This window comes from Tamandua tetradactyla, chromosome 3 (assembly GCF_023851605.1).
Source record: "Tamandua tetradactyla isolate mTamTet1 chromosome 3, mTamTet1.pri, whole genome shotgun sequence".
Taxonomy (NCBI): Eukaryota; Metazoa; Chordata; class Mammalia; order Pilosa; family Myrmecophagidae; genus Tamandua; species Tamandua tetradactyla.
Window position 1 is genome coordinate 88,895,361 of NC_135329.1, and position 17,819 is coordinate 88,913,179.

The window sequence follows — 17,819 nt, forward strand, 5'->3', positions numbered from 1 at the left end:
TTATTAAGGTGATATGCAACAGTGCCACCTGGAGAATTCAGATAGTTTTAAATGCTTATTGCTTTAATTTTAAGTATGATCAATATTGTGTTAGGTTATTTTGTTTCTTATTTTTTCATTATTATCCCTTTTACATTTTTGCTTTATGGATTTGCATGGTGTACTCTTTTTCTTAAGTTGACTTAGAAGTTAATTACTATGGTTATCCAGATTCTCAAACTAAAATGTTGGATTAATTTCTATAAAGCAGAGATTAATTTCTTCACCCCAGTTAATCATTTATTCTAAATTCTGATTACTTAAAACTATTATTATTCATCAACCTGCCTGCTTCTTTCTACTTTTAATCCCTTTTAAAAATATTCTCTTATTTCTGAACTTGGTCACAAAATCATGTAAATTAATGAGTTATATCAATATCCATCTTTCAGTTTTTCATAGCAAAGTAGTTCCAAGCAACATCTCAGGAGCCTCTCTGCCTAGGTTCAAATCTCAGACCTCCCATGTAATTTCTTTGATACCTTGGACAAAACAATTAACTTCTGGGTGATTTATTTTCCTCATCTATATAATGGAGATAATGGTAAAACTTAAATTATTAACTCAACTTGACTGGGCTAATGTGAAAAATTAAAATAATTCCTAAATCTGAAATATTTAAAAATGGATCTGGACACATAGCAATCACTATAAATGCCTGTATTCCAGTGGTATCATCTCCACTAACAGCAACTTCCCAGCAAAACAATTCTTCTTAAATGGTATTTTAAAACATGGTTTTCAGTTATTTCTAAAGAAGAACTATATACATGCAAATTTTTCTAATATTTTTATCAAGTCTAAGGCTTGACTTCTATGTAAATATTCAGTAACTCAGCTGAATAAAACATTTTGAATTGATAAACAGACAAACGTTTGTCAAGTTCTGTAGAAGTTTCCTTTTGGTGTTCAGATTTTCAGAAAGCTGGAAATAAATCTGTTGTATGCAACTTTTAAAAGGTCTACTGCTTATTCTAGCTTCATATTTCTGTTCAGAGAGAGAGAGAGGGTTTAGTAGAGCTCTGTGATCACTCTACATTTTCAATTTTAAGAAAAAAATATTTATTATGCAGTTGAATATGAATTCCTTTATTATGTGTTCTTCAACTAGATAACTAACCCTCTCAGGTCTATCTATTCCTTTACATTCTTTTTATTCAACCATCATCCTAAATGTGATGTTTTGTTTGATTTCCCAAATTTTCATCTTAAAATGATATGTTTTTCAATTAGTTCAAGAGTGTTATACAAAATAGTTTTTGATTGGCACACATTTCACTACTATGCTTATAATTGCTACCTACTTCCTTTAAACTTTAATGAGCCTTCTTAAATTCATCTTTTTTAAATCAAATATGATTATATTCTATGAACCCCTTTGTTTCCTGATTTCATTGTCTAGGTTGCTGATGATTTGATTATGCCTTTCTATTTAGACTCTGGCCTTTTTCATTATGGGGAAGATACTGGTGACACAGAGATAACAGTGAAGCAAATGCCTTCCCGGTATGAAACTCAGAGCTGGAAACTCAGTTTTCATTGCATCAGGAGCTCATCCACCGGTTGTCATATTTTAGTTGTTGTAGACTTTCCAAACAAAATTTGTTTTATTAGATCAGTGATTTTCACTTAATTCTAACTGAGCATCCTTTTAGTTCTTATGTTATCAATTCACAGAAGCACAGCTGTCTGCTGATATTTCTGTCCCAAATGCTATTGATGGTCCCTCAATTTACTTCATAGTTTCTAAGGTCTGCAGAGATTTATTACATTTCACAACTGTCTATTTGTTTTCATAACTGCAAAGTCTAATTCCAAATTTTTAATATAAATCCAATTTCTTAGTAGTTGTTGAGCCCCTACTTTTCTATGAGGCATGATTCAAGGTAGATTTGAGGATAATTCACACACCTCCTCTTTCCTCTAGGAATTTAGGGCCAGTCACTAGTGACAAATACATCCCCTAACAGATTGATGGAAGGCAAAGCATGAGCAACCCAATGCAAAAAAGCAGGCTGTGCTATGCAAATCAAGGGGGAAGAAACTAGCGATTTTAACTGAAAAAACTTTGGAAATATCTGGAGATGATACCCAGTGAATTAGAGTTTGAAAAATAAGCAAACTTTTGAGACATGCACTTAGGGATATAGATGTTACAGGGTAAATGAAAAGCGAGATTTGTAATATAGAGTATTTTTTTTTTTTTTGTCCAGGAAACCAAAAGCAGTTTGTTTGATGAAAGTCACGCTAGTAAACTACTAAAGAATCGGAAGTGATAGAGGTTGAAGTTATAAACAAAACTAGCAAAAGAAGTCAGAGCCATGTGACAAAGTCTTTGAGCTAGTCTGAGAGGAACGGGAACTCAATGAAGGACTTTCAGGGGGGAAATAAAAACAATCTTTGGGAAGGTATCACTGATTAAATTGGCAGCAGAGAAATTAATTCAGGACACTCATTTTGACCTCAAATAAGAGATGATGGAAACCTGAAATATACATTATGGCTTTTATCGCACAATGAATGAGATGCACCAGCTTGGTCTTATCTTGGTATGAGCATGACAGAAACATGTGTTTCCCTTAACGCTTTGCTCAAATACCACCATTTCAGTCATGCTGATCCTGAGCAACACATCTGAAATTGTGACCTTTTCCCCTTTATTCTCGACCTACCAGTTCTCTTACCTTGATCTATTATGTGCCCGATACATAATAGATACTGAGTAAACATTTGATGAAGGCTTTGTAATATCTCCCTCAACAAAATGAGCTTTTAACCTACATCAGGGCACAGACAATATCTTACTCATTTTTGTATAGGTAATCTGAGTGGCATGCTTCAAACATAATAATTCCAAAAAAAATTTTGTTGAATTGGATCAAACAAGCACACTAGCACTTTTCTTCTAAAAGTGCTTTTGCTTTATTGTCCTCCTTTTTGCCAGTTCAGCTAAAAAAAAGTCTTACTTTTCCTTGTTTACTTGGTCTAAGCAAATTGCTTATGTGCCTTTCATCAATTTCAATGTTCCACAAAACCAGGTGTCATATTATGAAGTTTCACTTGCATTCTCATGCCTTGGTCTATATGATCCATCTGAAAACATGAAGGGTGAAGTGGTGTCAGGTGGGCACCAACTAAATGCATCCCAGGAGAAAACCTCCTTTGATGTTAAACCTTGTGGCTACAGAGGCTGCCACTCACTTTTCCTTTGATCTCGAATCCTCTCCTTTTGTCTGGTATTTACTTGCTACTTTTTCTTTTTTTTTAATTTTTGATGTTACTTTTCCTTGTAATGAGTGCATTCATCCTTCATTGGCATTTTCTCTGGTCCTTTCCAAATTTGGGATTCTGAAAATTCGTTTATCTATCTGACTGGAATTTCTGCACTTTTGAAATTGCCCATTTGTGGATATTTGTCTCACATTTGTTCTGACAGCCCACTTTGTAAAGGGGGGAGTATGAGAAAGGCTTCCATCCACTGTCTTCCCTTACAACTTTCAAAGATTGCACTTGCCAGGTGTTCATCAAGCCACATGTCCGTCAGTGGCCTTCAGCATGCCAGTAAGGCGTTGGCGAATTGTCCGATATTTCAAATGAGGCCAGAAATCCAGAATTTCATGGGAAATCTCTTGATTTTTATGTATTTACCTGAATACAAATGTTAAAATGAAAGAAAACACCATATAATAGGCCAAAGGAGATGATGGCAGCCCAAATCTGCCCCAAGATCACCATTTTTTGATGTTTGTGCTGTGGGTTGACTGATCAGTGACTCAGTCTGTAAATTCTTGGAACTTCTGACTTCTATAACTTACACGTGCTTACAGTGTACAATAAGAAAATGTCTTATTTTCTCCCCTACTTGGGAGTCTCATGTTTAGTGGAGGTAATTGGTAACATTTTTGCCAAAAAGGATCTATTCTTTGTTGCTTCTATAACCTCTTCCTTCATTATCACCCAGTGTCACCTTTTTCCACCCGGGATTGTCCCATTTATCTTTTGCTGGAACAGAGAATAGGGAATACTACCCTAAGACCAAGCCAGGTATTCGATAAGAAGAAATGGTGATCTCAATAGCCACCTTGTTCATTAAAGCTGCCTGATCCCTCTTTCCATTTTCCTATGTATATTTACAGCCTAACATTCCAGGTCCATAACTATCCTCCTCTCCATCTGATTTTGTTACTGCCCTAAGCCTAATCCACTTCCCTTGGAATTGACCTCTCCAGCTCAATCATCAGCACCATTTTATGACGAGGTTTGCTATAGTAATAAAAACAGCTAGCATACATTGATTACTTTCACATATTGGATACTGTTTGTACAGCTTTCTTTTACTATTTTTTTCCTCTAAATTATTTGCTTCTTACAGGTGACAAAAGCAATGGCATACAGAGGTTATGGCCTCATAGCCAAGAACTAAAGGAACGAGAGTTCAAAATACTTCTATCGAGAATACTATCTCTTAACCCACCACACATACTGCTTCCCTTCTAGCTTCTCCAATGTCTTGACTCTACTGAGTAACCTTCTGAAAGAATCAGTTCCCAGGCTAGAGTGCCCACTCATCCCAGTTTGTGAGGGACACTTCTGGTTTTAAAACTGGAAGTCTCTTCTCCTGGGAACCCTAGCACAATTTGTTCCCCAATTCCAGGCAAATCAAGCAAACCTGCCAAAGCTGTGATGTGATCCTGCTGCAGTGCCTCCGAAGCGGAGGGGAAGGAAAGTGGTGGGCAATTATGGGGCAGAAACACTACTATTTTCTCATCAGTATAAAGCAGTCCCTCCCATTTTTTCTGCAAAGGAGTCTCTCTGTTCTCAGTCTACAACCAGCTTTACTGGGCTGCATACAAATCACTGTTGTTGGAGTTATCATGGTTATCTCACTGTTCCTAGACAGAATCTAGTCAATTGCTTGACCTATGGTCTCTTTTTTCAGATGGGCAATCCCTAGGTGCAGCCAACAGCCAAATTGCTCCCAGCCCATATTTATATTGTTTTGTCCAAACGAAATAAGTCAAGTACTCAGTACTCACCAAAATTACTCATCTGAAATCCTAATGAGAGTCCCCAACACACCCAGGCAGGAGCGGCTACTGCTGTGCATCTAGCCCTGGAGAGGGCACCACTTGGTTATCCTGAACTACATGGGGAGATGTTTATGGGCCAACAGGAAATGCCTGGATGGGGCTGGAACCACCTTTCCAGACTGGGACCTTCACACATGGCACCCCAGAGTCTCTTGTCTAAACAACTCTGAGACAGCATTGAGACCCTGCAATCTGCCCTCCCAAAGGTAGAAGAGAGGCAGATGTTTACAGCATGGACAGAGCTTGAGCATGTGGGTATGGTTGTGATGGTATATTTGTCAAGGTAAGAGAGTACACTAGCTCAATTTGTAATTCTTTATTTACTTAACTCTTATGATACATGGGTCTCTATTTGTTCTCTTACTTCAGACCCTACAAATATTCAAGTAGGGCCTAACTAACTTCATAGAACTTCACTCATGATTATATTAATTTAGCCCCAAATCACCCTCTCAAGATGTCCTACTAGCCCTGTCCACTTGAAGTGATGGGCTAATTGAAACCTATTGCCATTTCTCTATTAGCAACTAAAATAAAGCAATTAAGACTGCTATCATCTATTCCTTTAGTTCATGTTAAAAAAAGACAGTTTTTTTGCATAATACTGGTATTGAAATATTTTCTCCATCACACTCAGCACATTTAATTTACTTTTCATATACATATAAGAGAAGTTTTGTAAAACCTGAGGAAACCCAAATTTGCAAGTACAAAAATTATGCCAATCTTAAATTCAAAACTGCAAGGAAAAGTGGCACCCAGTCATGTGATTCCAAGGCTTCCAACAACGCGAGGCTGTCATGGTTAGGGACAGGTGTCAACTTGGCCAAGTTGTGGTACCTGTTTATCTGATTGGGCAAGCGCTGGCCTGTCTGTTGCAATAAGGACATTTCATAGGATTAGGTCATGATCACGTCAGCTACATCCACAGCTGATTCCATTTGTAATCAGCCAAAGGGGAGTGTCTTCTGCAATGAGTGATGCTAAATGCAATCATGGGAAGCCTTTTAAGGAGGACTCAGAGGAGACAGGTTGCATTCCTGCTTTGGCTGGTGAGCCTCTCCTGTGGAGTTCATCCAGGCCATCCATTGGAGTCATCGGCTTCGCAGCCTGCCCTGTGGATTTTGGACTCTGCATTCCTACGGTCACGTGAGACACTTTCATAAATTTTGTATTTGCAAGTGGTCCCTGTTGATTCTGTTTCTCTAGAGAACCCTAACTAATACAGAGGCCAAGCAATGTCCCCTGAGCTGGTGCCCATATCTGAAGATTCTCTATCAGGAGCCTGGTTGAGTGGCTCACATCCTATTTCTGTCACTTCATGTACATGGTCATGGGTAACTTCCTCACACTCTCTGAGTCCTGATAATTGTGACTCAGGAACCCTTCACATGGCTGTTTGCTTTGGAGGGGGGAGGAGGGGACGCTAAATAAGATCACAAAATGCCATACAAGACTCATTTTTTATTTTCCTTTTTTTCTTCCACATTTCCCTTTTGCATCTGATTTTATTTACCTTCCTTTATTGTAATCAGTTTATTTTCCTCCATGTGTGCCTTCTGCTTAATCCTTGAAGCTGAGTTTGTAAAGGAAAAAGGATCAATAACAATTATACTACTGCATGATCTGGAAAACAGTCTTCCTAGTGATCTGTAGTTATTCTGAACACCAGATAAAAAGTTTTATTATGCCTGGCCAGTCCTTTAATCTTGCTGAGTTCTAAGTGTCTATCACAGAATGTCAAGCAAAAGGAAGGGTGGAAGTCAGGGGTGACATCTGAGCATGGAGGATCTATTAAGAACTACTTACAGGAAAAATACTAAGGGGTGAATTCATTTTTTATAGTTTACAGGAAGAAAATTCATTCATTAAACAAATATTTATTGTGGATTATGTGTCAGGCATATGTCTATAGAAATAAACAAAAGTGAAAAAGGAATCTCAACAATTGTGGTGAGCTTCATTTCTTTGACTAGATAATGAGAAATCTCAAACACATAAATTAATTAATATATTTTAAAGTGTTTGTCAAATATTAAATGAGGAAACACAACTTTATAAGAAATATCAAATAAGTAGTCTTTGATTTATCATTTCACTTTCTTTTTATTTATTTATGTATTTTATTGTGTTTTAGTTTTTTACATGTAGCACAAGTCAAAAAGTTGAAAGAACAAGATAAACTTATGAAGCATGTAATAACATGGATGGACCTAGAGAACATTATGCTGAGTGAGTCTAGCCAAAAACTAAAGGACAAATACTGTATGGTCCCACTGATGTGAACCGACATTCGAGAATAAACTTGGAATATGTCATTGGTAACAGAGTCCAGCAAGAGTTAGAAACAGGGTAAGATAATGGGTAATTGGAGCTGAAGGGATACAGACTGTGCAACAGGACTAGATACAAAAACTCAAAAATGGACAGCACAATAATACCTAATTGTAAAGTAATCATGTTAAAACACTGAATGAAGCTGCATCTGAGCTATAGGGGTTTTTTTTTGTTTTTGTTTTTGTTTTTTTTTTACTATATTACTACTTTCATTTCTTTTCTCTATATTTACATTTTATATCTTTTTCTGTTGTGTTGCTAGTTCCTCTAAACCTATGCAAATGTACTAAGAAACGATGATCATGCATCTATGTGATGATGTTAAGAATTACTGAGTGCATATGTAGAATGGTATGATTTCTAAATGTTGTGTTAATTTCTTTTTTTTTTTCCGTTAATAAAAAAAAAAAAGTTGAAAGAGGGGTGCATGGGTGGTTCAAAGGCAGAATGCACCTTCCATGTGGGAGACCCAGGATCAATTCCCAAACCACGCACCCCACCACCACCCACCCCCCGGCCAAAACAAAGGTTAAAGAGCGTATAGAGTAAAAGGTGAGTCTTCCCTTTTGCTACCACTTGCTGAGTATCAGTCTTATCCATCTCTTTAGTATCCTTCCAGAGAGTTCCATGTGTACACACGCTTACAAGTCTTTCTATTCTTTTCTGTTTCTAAATGCAGATTCTATTCACATTATACTGTTAAATTCCTCTTAAATTAACAATTTCCACTGGAGATAGTTCAATTTCAAAAGTTAAAGAACTGCCTCATCCTTTTCAATGAGTGCATACCAATTTTGTATGGATTTGTCCAACACCCACGTAAGATAAGACAACTCCAAGTCTGGCCAATTCATCTGGTAAAGATGAATAGATCACTTAGATTCAGATCCTTATTGCTTACATGGAGAGCAAAAGGGAAAATATACCAGGCCCCCCTGGTCCATGTGCCATACATTGAAGAGACTGACACCTAAACAAAAGGATGGCTCAGCATGGATTGTGAGATATTCCTCTGCTGAGGAGCCCATTCTACCTTGCAACTAGGCAGCTTTATCCCTGACAGCTTTATCCTCAGGGATGTAGGGCAGAAAGCCCTGTATCTCATCAGAACCTGGGAGGCAACAAGAAACAGTCTCCTTACAGCCTCACAGGACTGTAAGGAGGTGGGTGGGAAGTGGCCTTGGAACAGCTCCTTTCCGGCCTCCAAGTCTTCATGTTCCAAGGGGATCATGCCATACCACCAAGACTCAGATGGGCTGCGGGTCAAGCCTTTGGCAGCATAGCCTAGGTGGATACATGTAAAGTCGCCAGGGCCCCAGGGCAAAGCTACACTCTTACAAGGCTTACCATCATTTTTAATTAGTCCCCTTCTGAATGAATTTGGAAATTTTCTAATATTTCGTTATTCAAAAATGGAATAACCTAGCAAATAGCCCATTGTCTACATTTTCTTATAATTGCAGGATAAATGGATAGAAAGAGAATTGTTGGGTTGAAGAGTATCTATCTCTAATTTGAAAGATTTTGCCTTGTCTTTGATATTGCAATAATTATAATGCCACAACAACATCTGAAATGTTCTGGTTTTCTAATACTCATATCAACATAATGCATTATGTCTGCAATCTAAGTTAAAAACATCATTGTAGCATAAATTTGCATTCCTTTATTTCATGAGTGAGACTGAGAATCTTTTGATATATTTGAAAGTCATTTGTATTTTGAAAATGGTCATGTACTTCATCAATTTTTCCACAAGGTCATTTACAAAATATTTATAGGAACAATTTATTTATTAAAATATTATGATATATTTTGCAAGTATTCTTTCCAGGTTATTGGGGGTAGGAGTGATGGTATTATATGTTATTTTCTTTGGTGGTGGCAGGGTCTTTTGTTCATTTATGCTTGTTTTGGGTGAGGTCATGTGGAGTTTTAAACAGTTTCATTTAAACAACAGTTTTAATATGTTTTATGTTCTAGTTCCTAGAACTTAGGTATACTTAGAAGGCAGCCCTTTATACACACACTCTTAAATTATACAATGATCCCATATTTTCTTCAAAATTTCCATAAAACTTATTTTGAAGATAAATGTATGCATATGTATTTTTAAATGCTTTAGATGTTTAATTTGGATTTTTAAAATAAGAATTCTTATTAAAATATATTTTGCCTTTTATCAAATGCCTTTTCAGTATTTATGGGGTGATATTATGTAAATTATCTATTTTAAATGTATGTTTTTAACATCTTTTGGTGTTGTTTAAAACAAGATCACTGGATGCTCTAGATAAGAGAAGACTTAGATTATTTGGACTCACAGAAATGGATTTTGTAAGGTCCTATAAATATCTCATTTCTAAAGTCCTTCTTTTCCAGGCTGGGAATGCAAGTGAACTGCTGAACTGCTCTAGTCTTTTACAGAAACATTTGGAGAAAGTCATTTGGGGAATGATGTGACCTGGGATGACATGCCGATGAAATGCAAAGGTTACACACTCCTTATGCTTCTCATTTTTTGGCAGGGTTTTATGAGCCTTTGCTGATGTTTCCCTTCTAGGTTGGAAGAGGAGCAGGCAATTACATGCATCTTGGTGTGGCAAATTTACTACTAGTTACCTCAAAGGAATGATATCAATCAATTAACATCCAAAGGTAGTCTAATAGAAGGATAAAAGCTTCTATAACTTCTTGCCAAAAATTATTTTATTTTACTAAAATTTGATAATGAACCTAGATTTGCATAATGTGATTAACATACATATAAAATGTGGTAAGATACTGTAGTGTGTGCTCTGAAGGTGGTAGAAACTTAGGGGCTGAGTTCTGTCATCCCTCTAGCTGGTGACAAGTAGGGCTTCTATATGCCCATCAATACTATGGCAGAAAGCAGACTCAACGTAGATTCTGATTAGAGGACAGCATCATTAAAAGTAGATCTTAGATCTAGACATCTTGCTTAGCTCTACTTTTTCCAACGAAGTTCCTATTTTTGCTTCTTGTTAATTGAAGTAAGAGCTTTTATTTCTCAGGTTTGTACAGCTCATTGGTGACAAATTGGTGGTGAGAATAAAGGACTTCTGTCTCCAGCCTTTGAAGTGAACTCTTCAAGGCTGGAGAGCTCCGTTGTTCTGAAAACTTCGTCTGACTTGTAACTCCAGTCTTCTAGGATTGCCTAGTCATACGTCACCATTGCTATCAGCCTGTCTTCATTTTACGATCACTGGGGCAAGATAGCTGCACAAATTCAAAGAAGCTTGAATTTTCTCGAGCACGGGTTCAGAGGAACATTTCAAGGTGAATTTCTTGGGGAGCACAGTTTATAGGGCACTAAGAAACTCAGAATGTCCTGGAGAAATGGGTCCCAGTTCATAAACTGAATGACATCACTGAGTTTTCATTTTCCTAAATGCTGAAATTCACTGCATATCCCTTGGCAGTGATCCCATACAGAGGAGACCAGAAAATAAAGGGAAATGAGGCTCACAAGTTTCAAATCAAGTAACTGAGTGAATTTTTAGAATTCATTTCCTAAATCATTGGAGAGAAAAGACTGGATCAGATCAATCTATGTTTTTGTTGGTGTTGCTTTCATTGTCCTAAATTCAATAAAAGATATCTCTTTGTTAAATATGGTTCGAATAGTGAGCACATGCTCTGTTATTTTTGGTTTCTATCAGTTAAACAAGTTTGTAAAGCAGAATGATTGATATTCATAGACCTCCAGTTAGCAGCAACTCAAAAAAGCCTACTGGATGTCTCCCATTCTGAGTCAAAGAGTGACAAACTTCTTTTAGATTTTAGTGGATGGCACATTTTATCAACTGCATGTTAAATTGGGTTAAGATTAAAGGGAAAGATCTTTCTTACAGATTTGATTTCAAACAGTTAGTCAACTCTTATATTTTCACTTATTCATTCCCACCTAGACTGTCTTATTTTCTATCCCAATGGTGACTGAAATTGTTTCCCTTACAGAGCTTTCTACCACCTGTCCAGCAACCCTCCCTCTCTACCTTGCGCACATGTCCAAGCTACACATGACCTTCAAAGTGATTGCTCCAAACAGTGGTTCTTGCACATTAGGGTGCAACAGAATCACCTGGAAGTCTTGTGTAAACACAGATTGTGGGCCACTCTCCCAGAATTTCTGATGCAGTAAGTCTGGGTGTGACCTGAGTAATTGTATTTTTAACACGTTTCCGGAGGCTGTGCATGTCGCTGGTACCAGAACCACACTTTGAGAATCACTAGTCTAAAATGTAAAACTGGCTCTACCACTAGCCTCAAAATATCCTTTAATGGCTCCTTATTGCCCAAAGTTTAAGTTCTTTAACAGGGCCCCTGTGGTCTTTCACCACCTCTGCATTGCCTGTTCCCATGAGTCTTCTTCAATGGTGTGCTGACAAAGATTTAAAAGCTGGATGTCTGGACTGGCAGGAAGAGATAGATAATAGACAGATAGATGATAGATGAAAAGATGTTAGAGTAATAGAGACAGAGAACAGATGATAGATCATGATAGATAGGTAGGTAGATAGGCAGATACAGAGATAGGTAGATAGAAAAGAAGGTGTGCTGGTTTGAAGCTATTGTGTACCCCAGAAAAGGCCATGTTCTTTTAATCCATTGTGGGTGGAACATTTTGATTAGATTGCTTCAATTGAGATGTGACCCACCCAATTAAAGTGGGTCTTAATTCCTTCTACAGGAATCTTTTATGAGAGGATAAAGAAAACACTTTTTTTGCTAAACTCACATACGATCTCTGTCACCTATTCTTTTTGTTACTTTTTTGTCGTTTTTGTAACTCCTTGCACCTACAAACAGTATTTTTATTATGGAGGACCCATGCAAAATGTGTATTTGGCCCATGACTGCCACTCGTGGTTTAAACAACCAAGAGAGCAGTAAATTATGCCCTGATTATAATGTTCGTAAATCCCATAGTGTCAATACTCCACCATGATTGATTTCAAGCTTTCATGCAACCTTACTGAAAGTGGAGTTGGGAAAATGCACATTTAGCGCAACGTACAATATTTCTACCATATAGATACGATAGACATAACCTCCAGAGCATAGGTTACAGTAAAACATGGTAAAATCATTAGGAAATGATGAATTTATGACCTTTATAAAAATACCTTATTTAATTGTATATTTCTATAATTGCATTTTCAATAATGACCGTGTTGAGCAGCCAGGTGACAAAATTCCTGAAAATCTAGCAGTAGGCTCTAATGCATCAGTATAAACTGGACCCATTACCCCATTGCCTTCCCATTGTTTTAAACTCCAGAAATACCAAACTGTTTAGATGTTTCTTGCCCCGAGACAGGATACTCTCCTGGCATTGAATGAATTTCTGACCTTCCTTATCAGGCAAACCTAAATCTTTCTTTAAGGTTTGGCTGCACCTCTTGCCAGATGTTGCTGTTTTTCTGGGCTGACCCAGTGTCTTCTCCCCTGTTTTCCCGCAGTGCCCAGTGCTGCTCTCCCTCCTCCCTGCTCTGCAGGGGGTCATGTCCAGATCTGATGCTGCTGTTAGACTGTAAGCTTCTCAAACTCACAGACCACCTGAACCAAATCTGTATTTCTTTCACCAAGCACAGAGATTGGTATACAGTAGGTGTACAATACACTCTTTTGAGTTAAACTGATCTATGAGTAAAGATGAGTGTAGGTTGCCAGTTTGCATAACTTTGTGCATTCCTCCTCATTTTGCAAAATTTGTTCGTTTCATGGTGCACTGACCTCTTCTGTAAGAGAGCTTGTGGGAAGGTGACGGTGGGGGAGAAACAGCTCTTAATGTGTATTAATCAAGAGTCTGCAGAGAAATAAAGATTAAAGACTTGTGCCTAAAGTGGAGGTTTTATATTCTTTTATGTTTTGTTTCTTTAAAATTTCTACATTGTCCACTTCCCTAGCTAATGGAATTGTTTTTAGAAAAGAACAACTGCATGTAACTAAGAGATCAGACAGTGAGTCAGGGAGCCTGTACGCAGAATAGAAAAGTAAAAAGAGACCAGCTGATTCTAAAATGCACACAATTAGCCCTGTGGGATACTAGCTTTGTTGCCAAAGCATTTCACCTCCAGACTCAGCTCACAGCCCCAGATTCTCTGTCTGAGCTCCTCTACTTGTTGGTAGCCTGGGCACATTTATGTAAGGCTGGGTTAGGATTTGCTCCGGGAGCCAGTTGTTCTTTTATTTTCTGATTCTCTAACTGCACCAGATGTACCTGGGGGGATCTCAGGAAGAGTCACCTCACCTCATAGTCGATGTCCAAGGCATCGGCCTCACCCTTCGTCCTGAAGTGCTGCGTGTGCTTGTCCACGGTGAAGTTCACTTGCTTGCCGACCCTCTCGATGAGCACTGAGTGCCAGTGCTGGTCGTCCAGGAGGCTGCCCAGTGTGGCCGAGGGGGGGCTGCTGCTGAGCCGAGGTTTGCTGTCATCTGTAAAGGAGCAAAGGAAGGCAGGATGACATCTGTGCCCATAGACTGCCTTGGGCTGTTGCACAGCAAGGCCAGCTCTCTCCATCCGAAAGGTGATGGCAGCTTACCTCTGTCTAAGCCCACAACCAAGCTGGGCTGTGCAGGAATTACTGCCTTGGCCCACAGATTCCAGGACCAACTTCTAGACAAACTGATGTATACACCCTCTTTCCACTACTAAATTACACATTATCCGGACTTGAGCAGTGACGTGATCAAAGAAACTGTGTCCTAATGCTCATGTGAATCATATTGGAGATAGGAATTGTCACTTTTTTTAGAAAGAATGCACAACGTTTGCATTGGAAAGGCACTCGCGTAGAGAAGGCAGATTTTGATTTGTGCATTGGAGCAAGGATAAATTTTAGGTAAATAAAGGGGAGAAAGTGGGCACACTGAGGTAGCTAAGTCTGTGAACAAAAGCAACTGAGAGGAAACACTCATGGCAGCTGCCAAACTTGAATGTCTACAATCACTCAAGTGGGAATTTCATAACCTTTGACTTTAATCTTCTAAGGGGACATTGTTATCTGTGTTTTACAAATAAGGAAACAGAGGTTCAGTGAGGCTAAGCAGACACACCAATGTCTCTAGACAGAGGTGTGTCTAGACCCTGCTAGACAGAGGTGAAGCCGGAGTTCAAATCCGATCTGTCTGACATTGCCCCTTAGTGTGGTCTGTGTCCCAACTCAAGAGAACTCAGCCCAGATGGAATTCCCTGGCAGTACTCTGTCAAAAAGATTACAGGGTTTGTTTTTTGTTCCTGCAGCATTTGCTTCAACTGTGGCAAAATGAAGAGTTCAATGTAACTAATCATTACACATACATATACATAAATTTTTGATATTTTGAATATTTTATGCATTCAGTCCCCTTAGTAACTGAAAGCTAAATGTCTCTCTCCCCTCTCCTACTGTTTTGCCAGCACAGCTGCAACAGTCTGCTCAGCAGAGTGGTATTAAAGGAGCAGGAGGTGCCATTTCGCCTGCAGGCTGTTCACTCCTACCTCCATGATGGCCCTAAGTTGCTTTTTGCTTCTCCGAATGAAACTTTGTGGCTTCCTATGGTAGCAGTGGTGAATTAACAGCTGATTTTTTCCTGATGATTTATTAGTTGTCTATTTTTTCTAAAACTTTGGACTTCTCACAACTTAATAGATTGTGCTTATGAATATGGATTTTCTTTTTCTATCATTTTCTTCTCTCCCTCCGTCCTTTCCTTTCTTTTCTTCCATCATTCCCTGCCTCCCATTCTTCCTTTTCTTTCTTCTTTCCTCCCTCCTTCCATCCTCACTTCTCTTCCTTTTTTTCCTTCCCTCTTCTCTCATTCATTTCTTCCTTCATCCTTCATTCATTCATTCTTCCCTTCCTTCCTTCCTTCCTTCAACTCTGTATTGAAATTTATTGTATCTGATCATGAGTCCACACAATGAAGAAAGAAGATACAGAGTTAAAGCTACATTTCCCTCCCTGAAAATCTTAGTATATTCAATAAATAAAGTAATAAAGAGAATGATGGCTATGTACATGGAAATGCAGGGTAGGGGATTGCAAAGGCTTCTTCTAGGGATTAGTGGCTGGCTTGTGGCCATGAGAAGGAGGACTGTGTCACAGCCAGGAGAAGCATGCGTATTGGAAAAAGAAGAGGGATTCCCTACAGCAGCAGCATCTCAGAGCAGAGGCTTAACTGCCATGGCTCTGACTTCCATCACTCAGGGAATTTATATGCTGGGATACACTTTCTATTTTGCCATTGAGGAAGGGGAGCCAGGGATGTACGAGCAAAACAAAGACTACCAATATAGGTTAATGTTAGGTCTAGCAAAAGGCACTCTTGATGCGGAGCTCTGCAGCCCCCTTCTCAGAGTCCTTGGCAGGTCCAAGGATCCAGATATGAACCAATTGCTCTACTGGCTGGTGTTGTATTCTCCAGATGAATGAAGACATCCCAGACAGCTACAAATACCATCATAATCTGTTTCTGTTGATAATGCTTTCCAGTGCCAGCTCCTGACTCTGCATATCAGCACCTCAACAATGTATCTTAGCCTAAGTCAATAAACCCCTTTGTTAGTGCAGTCTTGCAGGTGCCAATTTTTCTTTTAAAGGGTGGCTCCTATTGGGGGGGGAGGGAGCCTGAGAGCCACTTTCAGCCGACCTCTGTGTCAGTGGCTCCTTTCTTCTTCTTCCCTGTTTTTTCTAATAAATCTTTAACTCGCTGTCTCGTATGGAATCCTTCATGACCCTGTGCCTGACAATTAACACTTAAGAAAAGAGTCTTTGGGCAGCCTATGAGGAATGGATTTGGAGGGAAGTCTTGTGTCCTGGAGGTTGCTTAAGACTCTGAAAGTACTTATCCAGATGGAGACAAGCAACCTCTATAAAGAGGGAGTGGGAAGGACAGAAAGGAGGGTTGAATGATGATCAGGAGTTAACATGTGGTGACCTTAGATATCACGAGACATCATGTAGATATGGAGGGATGGGAGATAAATGGAAGATTCAACCAAGGATGACTTCTAGGTTTCTTGATTGAGCAAGTGGGTGAAAAGTGGCATCAGTCATGAGATCAGAGACAAAACTAGAACATATTTCCATCTCTCTCTTTCTCTCTCTCTCTCTCCACACACACAAACACATGCATATGTTTTATTTCTACAATACAACTTGTTCAGATGCTAATGATAGGCTAAAGGAAACTCAGTTTGCCTTATACATTTTTTTCTTTTAGGTAAAATGCAGCATAGATTTAATATTGAAGTTTTCACTTTGAATTTAATGGGCACTTTTTTCTTTTCTTAAGTGGGGAAAAGGAATTATATAATGATTTCTCAATAATAAGTTCAAAAGATGAAAAATTTGAAAATTCAAAGCCACTATATGTCATGAAAGGAAGAAACAATGGAAAGAATCACACGCTTTCCTCCTCCATATTTTTGTCTTATCTTTTGTGTGCACATGTGTATGAATTTTAATGAGCCACTGAGTTCCCAATAGAGCTAATAACAATGATTTAAAAATATTTCAGTATCTGTTCACATATGATATCTGTTTCAAAAGGTGAATTTAATTGTGTGCAGATCAAGCTGATTATAATTTTTATTTAACTTTTGTATAGAGTAACCAATCTTTTCTTTTCCATCTATGTCCACTCCATACAGCTCTGTTCCCCATATTATTCATTACAGTTATTGTCTTTTTTATGCTTCTAGAAAAATACATTTCCTTCATTTACTCTCACTTAAATTTTTACCCTAATGCCACAATCTGATGCACATTTTGGGACTTTTTATCGCTTAACACATCTTAGAAAACTTCCTTTAGAAAAATATAAAGAACATTTGCAACCTTTTTTATAACTGCATAGCGTTTTATTGAATGATAGTTATGATATTGAATTTAATCAGTTTCTTATTGATAACTTTTTAGGCTGTTTTCAATCTATTTTTGATATTTAAAACAGCTGAAATACCTTACAAATGTGGGCAAGCATGTCTGTAGTATACATGCTTCAACAGAAGTAAAGGCGGCAACATTTGATGTTTTGATAGACCCTGCTAAATCGCCATCTAAAGACGTTATACATATTCAAAGCCCTGCTAGCAGTTTTTGAAGTGCTTTTTCTCCACTGTGTTGCCATCAAAATGTGTGACTGGATAAACACACTGTGGTATACCCATATAATGGAATATTATTCAACACTAAAATGAAATGAGCTATCAAACCACCAAAAGGCCTGGAGGGATCTTAAATGTATATTGCTAAGTGAAAGAAGACTGAGAAAAGGCTACATATTGAATGATTCCAACTATATGACATCCTGGAAAAGGCAAAACTGAAGAGATGGTAAAGA

General features: G+C 38.2%; 1 protein-coding gene across 5 annotated transcripts in view; it reads right to left on the reverse strand.

Annotated features, from left to right (window-relative positions):
- Window positions 1-17,819, reverse strand: part of CNTNAP5 (contactin associated protein family member 5) — an 818,968-nt gene that overhangs the window by 412,441 nt on the left and 388,708 nt on the right. For all 5 annotated transcript variants that reach the window (XM_077153509.1, XM_077153505.1, XM_077153506.1 and 2 more), the window contains one exon: window positions 13,744-13,928. In XM_077153509.1, the coding sequence (XP_077009624.1) occupies window positions 13,744-13,928 (185 nt within the window). The remainder of the gene's footprint in view (window positions 1-13,743; window positions 13,929-17,819) is intronic.